The sequence below is a fragment of the Myxine glutinosa genome, chromosome 7 (genome assembly GCF_964187855.1).
Source record: "Myxine glutinosa chromosome 7, kmMyxGlut1.1, whole genome shotgun sequence".
NCBI lineage: Eukaryota > Metazoa > Chordata > Myxini > Myxiniformes > Myxinidae > Myxine > Myxine glutinosa.
In genome coordinates, this window is record NC_136267.1 from 46,033,555 (window position 1) to 46,048,441 (window position 14,887).

The window sequence follows — 14,887 nt, forward strand, 5'->3', positions numbered from 1 at the left end:
ACAACTGTCACTTTCATTCCTAATTTCGAGGGCAGTTGTGCATTTGTCTCCTCCACTGTATCCTGTATCCTTTTTATTTTAAGTTCTAGATCCGTTATCCGTTCTTGCTGTTCCCGTTGTCTGGATTCACCATCCCAAAGATGGAATGCAAGCCAGTCTACCGTTAGATTCTGTCTCTTCCAGGCTTTCAATCTTTGTTCTAATCTTTCCAATCGACTTCGCTCAAATGTACCATCTCTTGGAAACTCCTCATCATGTCCCTTTGTCCACAAATACCAATTCTCGACCTGCCTTATAGCTTCGGCACCATAACGGTCGTACATATGATGTGTACAAGTACCTTTTTGTGGAATCTCTGGTTGTCCTTGTGTATTCTTGCAGGCTCCATTTCCCATTCTGCCTTTTATCAAAGTAGCGTTGGATGTGTTGTAGTTTGTTCCTCTAAAGCTTCACTCGTACCTCCAGGAAGGATCTCTCCACCTGTTCAAACGGTGATTTCCAGAGAATCTCTCTCACCTGTGGCTTTTGCACAATCCAATCTCACAGATCAGTATTTGCAGATGAGCCAGAGGGTCAGTATGAAATGGGTGAATCCTCAGGTGTCCGCTCTGTTGAAGGGGAAATCACACAATGGTAACCGCACATATATATCTATATATAAACTCACCACCTTGCTCAATTTTCCAAGGTTGTCTTCACATTGATAATATCTCACAAAGATATCAAAGCTTCTTTCTTGAGACCGCATTTTCATCAATCAAACAATCAATATATTCAATTCAATTTATTCAGTTCAATTTATTCAGTTAAATTTATTCAATTAAATTTATTCAGTTCAATTCAATTATTCAATTTAAATTAATTTATCAATATTCATCAATAAATCAAATTAATCATTTTGGATGACTCCTTGCATAAGCCCTTTCCCCAATGATGTCAGGACAGGTCCATCTATTGACTGAGATCGAAGCTCATCGGTCGTCACCTCTGGTTCATACCTCATGTCAATTGACGAATCACTGTTCTGTCCTAGGGTCATATCTGACCTATTTTTCCATTTTGCCTGGTCTTCACAAATTTTCTTTGCAACCACTAAAGGCAACTCATCCTTCATTCGTGAGACCGCCAAAATGGATGGCAGATATTAAAGTTCTTTGGGAAAAATATCTCATCATTTTTCTTTTAATAGTACCCAAATCTCTTGGCAATATAAATTTCGTAAAACTCCTGAAATAAGACTGTAAAATTCCTTCAATCATGCTAAATTTTGAAACTCCATCGCTTGTAACACCCAATTTATCCCATAGGGCTTGAAAGTTCTTTCCCAAGTTCATGCAATCATTCTGCATTTGAACCCTTTGATATCATTCATAATAATCATCATGATTTTATAGTCATGGTCCTATCATAATCATCTATTTAAAACGAACATTTCCTTTATCACCACAGCTATGTGGTATAATCAACAATAGAATAAAACTGTACATAGCAACAGGCTACCTCATGGCCACTTAGTATACCTATTGACAATAAGTCATAACAATATCGAATAATCATTGAACAATTAAAAAATCGCTTCCACTGCTCCAGCCACAGCATTCGTCATTTTGTCTGCTCATCCGCGTGACCAAAACGAAATAAAGGGAGCTCAACCATTACACAACGCTTTTAATGGCGCATGCCATAGGAACTCAACGCAATTTCGACTCGGCCAGAAAACGAGCAAATTTTGCAGGATGTTAACTGGAATTAGTCGTGAAAATATATCCAAAATACACAAAAATACACACCCACAAAAATAAACAACAAAACCCAAACAAACCCAAGGTCGACCATCTTACACAGTAAATTACATCATTTCAGCATCGTATTGATTGCTGAAATATTCCAGGGTTTATACACACCTTAAAAGAGGTATGCGTGGTGTTGCCCCCTCCCACGTTTATTCCAGGGTTTATACACACCTTAAAAGAGGTATGCGTGGTGTTGCCCCCTCCCACTTTTAATTCCTCATTAAATTCCTCATTAGATTACTCATTAAATTACTCATTAAATTACTCATTAAATTACTCATTAAATTACTCATTAAATTACTTATTAAATTACTCATTAAATTACTCATTAAGTTACTCATTAAATTACTCATTAAATTACTCATTAAATTACTCATTAAATTACTCATTAAATTACTCATTAAGTTACTCATTAAATTACTCATTAACTTAACTTACATAGTTTCAGCATTGTATTGATTGCTGAAATATTCCAGGGTTTATACACACCTTAAAAGAGGTATGCGTGGTGTTGCCCCCTCCCACGTTTATTCCAGGGTTTATACACACCTTAAAAGAGGTATGCGTGGTGTTGCCCCCTCCCACTTTTAATTACTCATTACATCGTTTCAATTAAAAACATCGCTTCTACTGCTCCAGCCGCAGCATTCGTCACTTTGTCTGCTCATCCGCATGACCAAAACGAAATAAAGGGAGCTCAACCATTACACAGCGCTTTTAATGGCGCATGCCATAGGAACTCAACGCAATTTCGACTCGGCCAGAAAACGAGCAAATTTTGCAGGATGTTAACTGGAATTAGTCGTGAAAATATATCCAAAATACACAAAAATACACACCCATACAAATAAACAACATTTATTCCGTTCAACAGAACAAACATTTCCTATATCATGACATGCATGTCTTCAAAATTATATGACCAAGAGAAAAAGTAAAACTAATTAAAACTGCGGGCAGTGATAATCCGGGGACCATACCGCTCCATCCTGATTGGACGGGTGCATGCTAGAGTCGTTAATAACGACAGTCCAGATCCGATTGTTCAAAATTTCAACTCAATCGATCGAAAAATGAACGCAGGGATGCATTTTAAAGGTGCAGTGGCACTAACTGAGTTGCCACGAATATGGCCACGAAATTGCCAATATAGCCATCACAAAATATTTTCCTTAATCAATTGGCTCATAGCATAACCAATCTGCAAGTATTTCATCCGAAGATGTATCTCTGAGGAATTTTAATTAAATAAGTCATTTATAAATCAACGAGTTAATTTATTAAATGATTAATCAATAAATCAAAATTTTCCTTGACAGCCACATCACTTGGTCAGTGTCATGTCCAAATATCAGCTTCCTTTTCTGGTGCCTGAGTTAATGTAATGTAATTACTGTAATAAGATTACTGCAATTACTGTAATGATTACTGTAATTACTGTAATTACCGGAACTGTAATTACTGTAATTACCTCAGGTAATTACTGCAATGTAATTACTGTAATGTAATAAGAAATGTAATTAATTAAATAAGTACTTCATTAATCGCTAATAATTAAATAACTCGTGAATTCTTATCCGATTTACTTAACATTTGAGTGTCCCCAAAACGTTGGAGCAAAACGTTGCAACAACGAAAGTGAAACGTTGTAGCGACGTTGTGGAAACGTCAGCAAAACCCAACATTTGAATGTTCCCAAAACGTTGGAGCAAAACGTTGCAACAACGAAAGTGAAACGTTGTGGCGACGTTGTGGAAACGTTAGCAAAACCCAACATTTGAATGTTCCCAAAACGTTGGAGCAAAACGTTGCAACAACGAAAGTGAAACGTTGTAGCGACGTTGTGGAAACGTTTTACAACAACATTATTTCAATGTTGTAGGAAACTAATGTGAAAAACGTTGAAACAACGTTGTGGAAATGTCAGCAAAACCCAACATTTGAATGTTCCCAAAACGTTGGAGCAAAACGTTGCAACAACGAAAGTGAAACGTTGTAGCGACGTTGTGGAAACGCTTTACAACAACATTATTTCAATGCTGTAGGAAACTAATGTGAAAAACGTTGAAACAACGTTGTGGAAACGTCAGCAAAACCCAACATTTGAATGTTCCCAAAACGTTGGAGCAAAACGTTGCAACAACGAAAGTGAAACGTTGTGGCGACGTTGTGGAAACGTTAGCAAAACCCAACATTTGAATGTTCCCAAAACGTTGGAGCAAAACGTTGCAACAACGAAAGTGAAACGTTGTAGCGACGTTGTGGAAACGTTTTACAACAACATTATTTCAATGTTGTAGGAAACTAATGTGAAAAACGTTGAAACAACGTTGTGGAAACGTCAGCAAAACCCAACATTTGAATGTTCCCAAAACGTTGGAGCAAAGCGTTGCAACAACGAAAGTGAAACGTTGTGGTGACGTTGTGGAAACGTTAGCAAATCCCAACATTTGAATGTTCCCAAAACGTTGGAGCAAAACGTTGCAACAACGAAAGTGAAACGTTGTGGCGACGTTGTGGAAACGTTTTACAACAACATTATTTCAATGTTGCAAACTTTACTTTACAACTTTACAACAACTTTTGTTGAAACTTTACAAAGTTACAACTTTACAAAGTTACAAAGAAACGTTACCACAATTTTTACAATTTTGAATGGGATTTATATATCCGTCAACTAGTTCAATCAACAACTATTTTATTCAACATAGGCCAAAAGTCAACAACAATTTCAAAAATCCTTAATTTTCATCCAATTCACTTGACTTTTGAATTGGGATTTATATATCCGTCAACTAGTTCAATCAACAACTATTTTATTCAACATAGGCCAAAAGTCAACAACAATTTCAAAAATCCTTAATTTTCATCCAATTCACTTGACTTTTGAATTGGGATTTATATATCCGTCAACTAGTTCAATCAACAACTATTTTATTCAACATAGGCCAAAAGTCAACAACAATTTCAAAAATCCTTAATTTTCATCCAATTCACTTGACTTTTGAATTGGGATTTATATATCCGTCAACTAGTTCAATCAACAACTATTTTATTCAACATAGGCCAAAAGTCAACAACAATTTCAAAAATACTTAATTTTCATCCAATTCACTTGACTTTTGAATTGGGATTTATATATCCGTCAACTAGTTCAATCAACAACTATTTTATTCAACATAGGCCAAAAGTCAACAACAATTTCAAAAATCCTTAATTTTCATCCAATTCACTTGACTTTTGAATTGGGATTTATATATCCGTCAACTAGTTCAATCAACAACTATTTTATTCAACATAGGCCAAAAGTCAACAACAATTTCAAAAATCCTTAATTTTCATCCAATTCACTTGACTTTTGAATTGGGATTTATATATCCGTCAACTAGTTCAATCAACAACTATTTTATTCAACATAGGCCAAAAGTCAACAACAATTTCAAAAATCCTTAATTTTCATCCAATTCACTTGACTTTTGAATTGGGATTTATATATCCGTCAACTAGTTCAATCAACAACTATTTTATTCAACATAGGCCAAAAGTCAACAACAATTTCAAAAATCCTTAATTTTCATCCAATTCACTTGACTTTTGAATTGGGATTTATATATCCGTCAACTAGTTCAATCAACAACTATTTTATTCAACATAGGCCAAAAGTCAACAACAATTTCAAAAATCCTTAATTTTCATCCAATCGCCATCTTTCACAATAATTCTGGACCGGCATGAGATGGCGTTGTCTGTCATTAATTTATATTGTAATCAAACGAGTTTTAGACATGGCGGGAAAACTGAAAAAAAGAAAAAAATTATTTATTTATTTATTTAAAATGGGTGTACACGATTGTACACGTGTACGGACCTTACCGAACCTTACCGAACCGGCAAACAAATCGCCTCATGGTGCACTCATGGGCCGATTCGCCTCCAGAACAGAGTAAGGCTTTTAATACCCAGCGTATAATGTACATATCCTCGCAAGCTCACGAATAATAGAATCATTTAAAACGTTCCATCCGTGACTTTTACCTCGGACAGTCGTGACAAAAAATACGTTTACACTCCTTGGATTACCTATGGACAATCACAAGTCCCACACACATCCTCCACCATGATTCAGAATTCATATTTCATAATGGACGATCCCCAAGACGCTATGCTTACCTTGGCGACGTCCACTCGAAATTCCAGCGGTGCCTCCAGATTGTCGGGGAAGTGGTGAGACTCAAGACGCCAATGGCCGGAAACAGGTTTTACAAAAGGTCACAACTTTATTAACTGGTTATTCACTTCATTCCATTACCAAATAATATCGTTTAACTCAATGGACCAGGTTAACTCTATCCGCATAGTCCTTCTTGTTCGGCTGCAGCACTGAACTCGTGGTACGCGTTCATTCCGTCGGGCAGGGCTTCTGAGGATGAGTGCTCCTGACTCAAAGTATGTTTCTGTCTTTATGGGCATCGTCGCGCTAATCCCTTCTCCGCAAATGCCCCGAGGTCATCCACGCTCGCCTCATTGGAGCCGGCTCGCTCCCCTCCTGCTGCGAGTTCCATTTACCAAACAATAGGGGGGTGCTCCAGCCTGGGGCTGTGACCAGGTGGACAAGAGATTACCATGTTCGTGCGCATTCCTGACACTCATTTACGAAATCGTCTATCTGCTTCGTTACTAGTCTCAATCAATGAGTTACATTTCCACACTTCAATCCCACTCCTCCCTCCAGGTCTTCAAAACAGCTGTTCACCACCATCTCTTATCTTCCCCCATCCAAAACCTTGGTCTTTTCTACCCCTGCTAATTTCACCCCAAATCCTCTTTTTTGAAATACCAACTTCTTTCCTGGAAGTCCTTGGTGTCCTTGTGTTTATACTTCTCCCACCCCCCCCCTCTCCCTCCCACACATTCCCGATGTCCCTCACAAATGTTGTGTTTATGTGCTTCCCCTTCTCTCCCCATCTTGTCTACCGCTCTCCTTTTTATATACTTTGGTTGTTTGTCTGTTTGATTTGTTTGTGTGATAAATGTTAGCTCTTTCACGAGCCTCGATTATGTATCCAAAAAAATAATAATAATAATAATAATAGTCCTACACTGCATATAATATTATCATTTGCGCAGTGTACTCTTTTAAAACTTTAACATGTAGTTGTTTTAAAAATAAACTTGTAAAATATTTTAATGAAGAAACTTGTAAAATATTTTCATGAATAAACTTGTAAAATATTTTAATGAATAAACTTGTAAAATATTTTAATAATGCTTAAATAGATGAATATTCATTCCAAAGATGAGACTTTTATTCATATATTAATGAGACAAAATAAATGGTACTTGCAAGGTGACAGTGCGTCCAAGCTGTCTTGTTGAGTAATTGATGCAATCCGTTTTTCTAAATATAGTGAATGCTCCAGGATTCCAATCTTTGGTTACACAGAATGGGGTCAGCCAATAATCAGACATCTACCCACACAAGATGAACTTTCTAGTGACTGTTTTTTCCATCACAAAGTTTTCAAGTTTTTAAATTTACTTAAAACAAGGAATGTTGACATAGGAGAAGGTTATTTGGCCCATCATGCATGGAGAGGGGTTAAGAGGGAGGAAAGGAACAGGGAAGAAAACTTGGGTTTTTTGGGGGGGTTGGGAGGGGAGAAGGGGGAGGTGGAAGAGCAATGAAGCAGATTATAGGATGAGGAATGAAAAAACAAGAAGACATCATTCAGAGCATGATATTTGCAAAATCCATCCCTACTATGGATTCCCCAAAGTTGCCATGGACACATCAAATTGTCTATTTCATTATGATTAAAATTGACAATCTTAATCAAAGCTCGGGTCAATCGGATTAAAATTGATGATTTTTCAGATGAAAAAAGATGATTTTAGAAGTTGGACCTTGAGTTGACCATTGACCTTTTGACCTTAAATGGTTGGTTTCACAATTCAGTGAGGCACTGTGCAATTGCTGTTTAATTTTCAAGTCAATCGGGTGAAATTTGATGGTTTTTCAGATGAAAAATTGATGATTTTAGAAGTTTGACCTTGAGTTGACCATTGACATTTTGACCTCAAAAATAGTTGGTTTCCCAACGGAGTGATTCAATATGCAAATGCTGTTCAATTTTCAAGTCAATCGGATGAAAAATCACAATTTTAGAAATTAGACCTCAAGATGACCTTTGATCTCAAAATCAATAGGCTTCTTCCTTATGACCAACCGTACCATCTGGTGAAGTTTCATGAAGATCGGTTTAACATTGTGACCTGTAGGCGATTGCCAAACAGACAGAATAACACACAAGACCAACCAATATATTTGAAAAATCTTCAATTTTGCAAGTAACATAACCGCGCTTTCACTTTTTGGTGAGATTCATTCACTGACACTACTATCACTACGCATGCATGCAAACACCCATTCATACCCAAGTTTACTTACCAGCTCTGTTAATGTCCATGTACCCTATATATCTCCAATGCTGCAAGGTACTTATATGATTCCAGTTTAAATCCATCTACTGTTTCTGCTGCCACCACATTTCCAGGGAGACCATTTCATGCATTAACTACTCTGAGTGAAAGACTCCTGCCATACCACCTTCATAACTCTCCTCTTTACTCTCGGGCTGTGATCCCTGGTCCCATCACTTTCTGCTGTCATACTTCTACATTTATGCTTAACCCTCTCTATGGCAGCTATTTTATTCATCAAATGTGGTGACTGAAACTTTACACAGGATTCCAGATAAGGTCTCACTAAATTCCTGTACAGTCTTAACAATGCCTCTTTTGATTCGTAATTTATCCCACTGTGATCACCAGCTTTACCAGCATCGCTGCTCGGCACTGTGTTGTCTGCATTATTACCACCCCAGATTTATCACCTGTGTTCCACACTCCTTGCATTAGATAGTCCTGATTTATCATACCCTCATCGATCCACAGCACTTTACATTTCCTTGTGTTGAACTGAATCTGCCAATCTTTTGCCCATTTTTTGAAAGCATCTAAACTTTCATGAATCTGGTCACCTACCTTATCTCCAAGGTTTGTGTTATCTGCAAATTTGGAAATCCTACTCTTAACCCCACTGTCCAATTAATTGATGTTAATTATAAATATCGAGGAAAATTGTCCATTTCTTTTGAGACAGGAAAAGTTTAAGTTAATGTATTAATTACCCTCGCCAGAGGAGAGGGTATTGCATTTGAGTCCGTTTGTTTGTCTGTTTGTCTGTTTGTCCGCACAGAATAAATATGATTTTCTCGGCAACAGTTGGTCCGATTGACAGTAAATTTCCACCATAGGTGCAACTCCACCTGTATAATTTTTTAATGATAATTATGACGTCATAAGTCACGTGGTATGGGCGCCATCTTGGAAAAACCGAAAAACCCGAGACATCTCTATATCTCTGAAAGTGCTGCATAGAAAAATTGAGACGTGGCTCATTATAAAGAACACTCCATGGGGAATAAAATATGCTAATGATGATGTCATAGGTGCCTCCATTATGACATCATAATTTGACAGTACAAACTGCATATGATCAAGATGAAATTTCTTGAGCATAATCTAGGCATAAATTAGTGGAGAAAAAAGTATTTTTCAAAGTAAAAAAAGAAAAAGAAAAAGTAAAGAAAAAAGAAAAAAGCCAAGTACAGGGTGTCTCAAAATAGATGGAACCCATTAAGATGATAATTTATTATTCAGACAAGAAACTCCAAAAAAGATTACATTTCCTGGAAGCTGATATGATAACAATTTAAAAACTGAAGATTTGAGGTCTCTAGCTCAAAGGATACATTTATTAGAGCACATGTTCCAAATGACCGCCTTTGCGCCTTAGACACACTTGAAGCCGACGAGCGAAGTTGTCAATCACCCTGACACACTCTTCCTTCCTGATGGCACGATTCTTCTGGGTGATGGCCACTTTCAGTTCAGAAATGGATTGAGGACGATTCTCATACACGTGGTCCTTCAAGAACCCCCAGAGATAAAAATCTGGGGGGTTCAGATCGGGTGAATGCGGAGACCACTCGGGTTCGCGGCGCCCGCTGATCAGCCGATCAGGGAATCGGTGGTCCAGCCACTCCATCGTGATGTTGGCTGTATGTGGAGTTGCCCCATCTTGTTGGAACCATTGCACATCTCGATTCACGCCACGACGTCTCCCAAGTCCCCTCCAGAACTTGTTGAGCACCACAATGTAATGCTCCTTTGTGACAGTGACTGCCTCCTCGTCTGCGTCTTCAAACCAAAACGGTCCGATTATGCCATGTTTTGAGATGGCCACCCAGGCCGTGCATTTCACAGAGTGCAAGGGCCTCTGAAGCACCTCGTCTGGGGCTTGTGTGCCCCAGAACACATTGTTCTTGCTATTGACATGCCCACAGAGCAAGAAGTGTGCTTCGTGGCTGAACCAAACATCATCAAGAAAGTCAGGATCCTCTTCGATCTTGTTCTCCAACCACCGGCACATCACAACACGTTTTGCCATGTCAGCTGGTGTGAGTTTATGCTTGATCTGGATCTTGTATGGGTACAGCTGAAGATCCTTGATCAAGATTCTTTGCACTGACACACGTGAAAGACCCAGCTCTTGGCTACGTCTTCGGATGGACTTTTTCGGGCTACTTCCGACAGAATGTCTCACCGCATTCACATTGTCAGGAGATCTTGCAGTCAGCTTCCTGCCAGAACTGGGTGTTTCTGCCTTCTTGTTGAGGTTGTTTACTGATCCAGTGGCTTGCAATTTGTGTGCCCAACGATAAATTGGGTTTTTCTGGGGATAGTTGTTGAAGTTGAACTTCCTGCGAAATTTTGCTTGCACCGTTTTGAATGATTTAGTCTCCAAATAAGTAGTGACGCAAAATATTTTTTCTTCCTTTGTCCAAGGCATTTTGATTGATAATTATTAGTTGTTATGGTCTCCTCTCTTCAAATCTGAAAAAAAAAAACAAGAACATTAATATTGGCGGAATTATTTGCAGTGACATGGGTTCCATGTATTTTGAGACACCTTGTATTTGGGATGATTTGCACCGGAACAAGTTGTACTCTGCATTGGGGCTTTGAGATGAAGAACTTGTTTACATGAGATGTCACATTGACTTATCGCATTTTCACCCAGCCATAGATTCCTTTGGTTTTTTTTTACCTGACAATAAGGTACATACAGTAAATTGGAGAATAATTCAGTGTCGCTGGCGAAATCACAAGTGGGAATTACCATGAACAAGTAATCTTTATAATATGTGTGGTAGAAATACAGGTACAAGCAATCAGGAAACTGTTTGTTATCAAGGATCTTTATTTTTATTTTTAGTTTCCAAAGTCAAGGCTCATGGAAGAACCAGAACACTGAATGGATCAGGATGCAAAAGAACAAAATGAACGGTAGAAAGAGAAAGCTAGAGGGGACACCAACAGTAAGACTGAAGTATAAGATAGAGAAATACTTGTACATACAAGTCTTGCTTCCAATGCTTTGGTTAGCAAGTGACCTTCAGCAGTAGCTTCTCTAATAATATGGTGACCCACTTACCTGCCTTTGACGTGAAAGCAACAGACCTTGTGCTTCATCCTCGTCATGGGAGATTCTATTAATGTTGAGAGTTTTACATATTTTCTTCCTCCAAGAGTGAGGAAGTCTCCTCTGAATCCAGGAGAGAAAGATGTGATTCCGGGGCATCATGAGCCTGTAGGGTGGAACAGTACTCCATTGAGCTATGGATAAACACCTCATAGAGTGTGAGTAGTTCTGAGTTTCCAATGAAACACTTGGATCGATGGAGGATTCCCAGTCTGAGGATGGTTTTGAAGGCCAGATTTGCTATGTGCTTGGTCCAGGAGAGATCATGGCTAATTGCGAGTTCTCCAACTTCAAGAGACTGAACCTTTAACAGTATATGACCAAAGAAATAGAAAGGTGAGTTGGTTTGCCGATTCTTCCAGAGTAACAGGCTGAGACAGTGGGGTTTGCCAGGATTGAGGACTGAAGCCTTGAAGGACATATTCCATTTATCAGTCCAGCGTCCTATCATTTCCAGATCGGTAGCTGCTGTCTGCCTATCAGAGGTATCGGGGTACTGTATGATACAATGTGCAGTCTGCAAAAAGGAAGAGAAGGCTTCCAAAGAATCTCACAGGTCATTTGTCTACCTGAAGAACAAGACTGGGCCCAACTCACTGCCTTGTGGCATTCCAGTCTCTCCTGGAAGAGGGAAGGAGAGGGCTCCATTGACAACAACACATTGAATGCATGAGTGGAGGAAGTCATAAATCTAGACAGGAAGGCAGCCTTGAATGCCACAGGCAGAGAGCTCAGTAGGCAAAGCAGGATTCCAGACTGTATATCGAATGTCCAACACCTGTCCAGGGAGACGGATGTAACCTCCTGTTTGAGATTGAGCTCCTCGAACCATTGCTGAGAGAGAAGCAGCAATATGTCCAGAATTTAGTTACCTGGATGGAATGCAAGCTGATGGTCAGAGACCAGGTTGTTTGGAAAGAGGAAAGACCTGACATTAGTAGCAATAATGGATCCCATGACGTTGCCTGTAATTGGAAGCAAGCTCACTGGCCTAGATTTGGGAAGGTTTGTTTTTTGTACCTTTGATGACATTAAAAGCCTCCAACATGTCTTTACCAAAAACGTTCTGTTGGGCAGACTGAAATGTTGCTTAAAACTTCGTGCTATACTTAAGTTTTAGGATAAAAGGAAGAATGGACTTTTTAAGATCGTTATGTAGTATTGAAAGAAACCAGTTTGTGTCGAATATTTTGTAATTGCAAAACAATATTGAGGAATCACAAATTTAAATTCAAGGGGAACCCTTCATACAAAATGGTATCTAAAAAGTAGTTTTTCTTTGTTATAAATGCCTTTCTTGTCCTTCTTGCCCCACTTCCACCCCCTTTCCGTCTTCAATTTCCATTTCAGAAGAGTCTTGTATCGTGCATTGCCCAACCGCACTTTTGTGGTTGTGCAACCACACCACCCAACTGCAGAAGGTGACATATTGCTGGAACCAGGGGAGCAAGTTGAAGGTGAGTTTCACTTTAGTTTCATCTTCACCATTCCTCTGTTTCATACTTGTGTTACTTTGCTTTTTTCCAAGACAATTCTTCATTCAAGTAGTTACAGCAATGATCGTGCAGCGCCGAAGCATTCTCACCTCGGAACACCCAAGTTCTGGGGCCAGAATCCTGTTGTTCAACCTCCTGTTGTATTTGTATCTGACTCTAAACTTACAACACCATGGATGCCTTTAATAATTGAGCGTATAAATAAACTCAAATTGCTATCTTATCAGGAGGGATGAAAATTTGCAGATTGTGAATACGTCGGATACAGGAATACCAGAATACAGGTTCACAGGACACCTTTTATCTTTGTTTTTTGAATGAAGCAATTAGACTCGATTGCAAATGCAACGCATGAGTGTCAATGACGAACTCGAAAATAGTCCAAAGAGTACCAGGGTAATATTGCGAGGAAGTGATGCCTTTGTCCTTCAGGACTAAACAAAAGTGTTGTGCTGTCAACTCTCGCCAATTTGAACAAACACAATCCGGAGATCATTTATAATGTCGATAACCTTTTGGTTTTCTGCTCGGCTTGGCGTACGAAGTGCAGATTATACTTGTGGCATGCTACAAGATCCATAGCAATATACGGCCATTTATTTCATCCATTTCAACACAGGCAGCCATGTATCTTTTTTGTACATTGCAGCACTGCATACATCTAAAACATGCACTGGAACATGACGGTCTGCTGAAACGAATTGAGCAAAATAGTGCTCAATCCTTCAACTTGATTGAAATTCTGTCTATTGGACAAAATTTGCTTTATTGCTTTGAACAGATTCCATACACCTGCAGGCTACAACTAGATATCTGGGATCACAAAGTGATCGCCAAGGGTAAGCCACTCCCGAGGCTTACCCTTGGCAATCGACCGCGAGTTATCCTCAGCCCGCAATTCAATGATGACCCTATTTTGTTGAGACCACCATATGACTTGAGGTCAAGACCTTCAACATTTAGGGATAGAGTGTAGATTAACAAAATGTTTCCCAATCTAGAGTCTATCCAAAAAATCTCACGTCAAGAAAACCGCAGGAAGATTATTCAAGTTATGATCAAAAATGTGTTTTTTGTTAATTATGTCAGTCCGAAAAACGTAGGTCAAGGACATGAATGAAATATCACGTGCGTAGCATGAGTGCAGATACACTATTATGATGCATAAACACCTTAGAAGGCTTTGAAATTCCGCATTGGCAAAATTGAGCAATGACAAAAAAAAAAGCATTGTTTTTCAAACCGCCATTTCACCTTGACCTTTGACCTAGAAATTCAGAAATTCAGCATAAATGAGACTTGCTCTAGGCTATCTAGAGAGGGCAATTTAGTTCCAATTAGACAAACCTTAGTCGAGTTGTGGTGAAAAATGTTAAAATGTCTATAAATGAATAATGTTAAAAATTAGGTCAAGGTCAATAAAATTATGTCGATTCCGCATTCTTTTTATTGCCATTACTTATGCAAAATTTAATTCTGAAAGTTCCAGCTGGCTCTGAGATACAGCCTGGACATTGGCAGAGAAAGGAGAAAAACCTAAACAGTGGTATAGTACTCCAACGGTTGTAAGACCTTAACATTTAACCTGGAAGGGTTTTTTTTTTTTTTTTTTTTTTTTTTTTTTTGTATACAATATCGAGGCTCGTGAAAGAGCGAACATTAATCACACAGAAAGACAAACCGACACATAAAACATATAACATAGGGAGCGGTAGACAAGATGGGGAGAGAGGGGGAAGGACATAAACACAACATTTGAGAGCAGGGACCGAGAGACATGGAGACATCGAGAGATCTGAGAGAGGGCGAGGGCTTTGGGGGGGGCGTGGGAAGGGGGCAGTGGGAGAGGTATAAAACATATGGACACTGCCAGGACTTCCAGGAAAGAAGTTGGAATTTCAAACAAGGTGGATCTGGGGTGAATTAGCGGGGGTAGAAAAGATCAAGGTTTTGGATGGGGGAAGATAAGAGATGGTGGTGAACAGCTGTTT

At 38.9% G+C, this 14,887-nt stretch overlaps 1 protein-coding gene across 3 annotated transcripts in view; it reads left to right on the forward strand.

The window, feature by feature from the left end:
* Positions 1-14,887, forward strand: part of LOC137430737 (uncharacterized) — a 265,309-nt gene that overhangs the window by 175,645 nt on the left and 74,777 nt on the right. For all 3 annotated transcript variants that reach the window (XM_078781624.1, XM_078781623.1, XM_078781625.1), the window contains exon 12: positions 12,751-12,857. In XM_078781624.1, the coding sequence (XP_078637750.1) occupies positions 12,751-12,857 (107 nt within the window). The remainder of the gene's footprint in view (positions 1-12,750; positions 12,858-14,887) is intronic.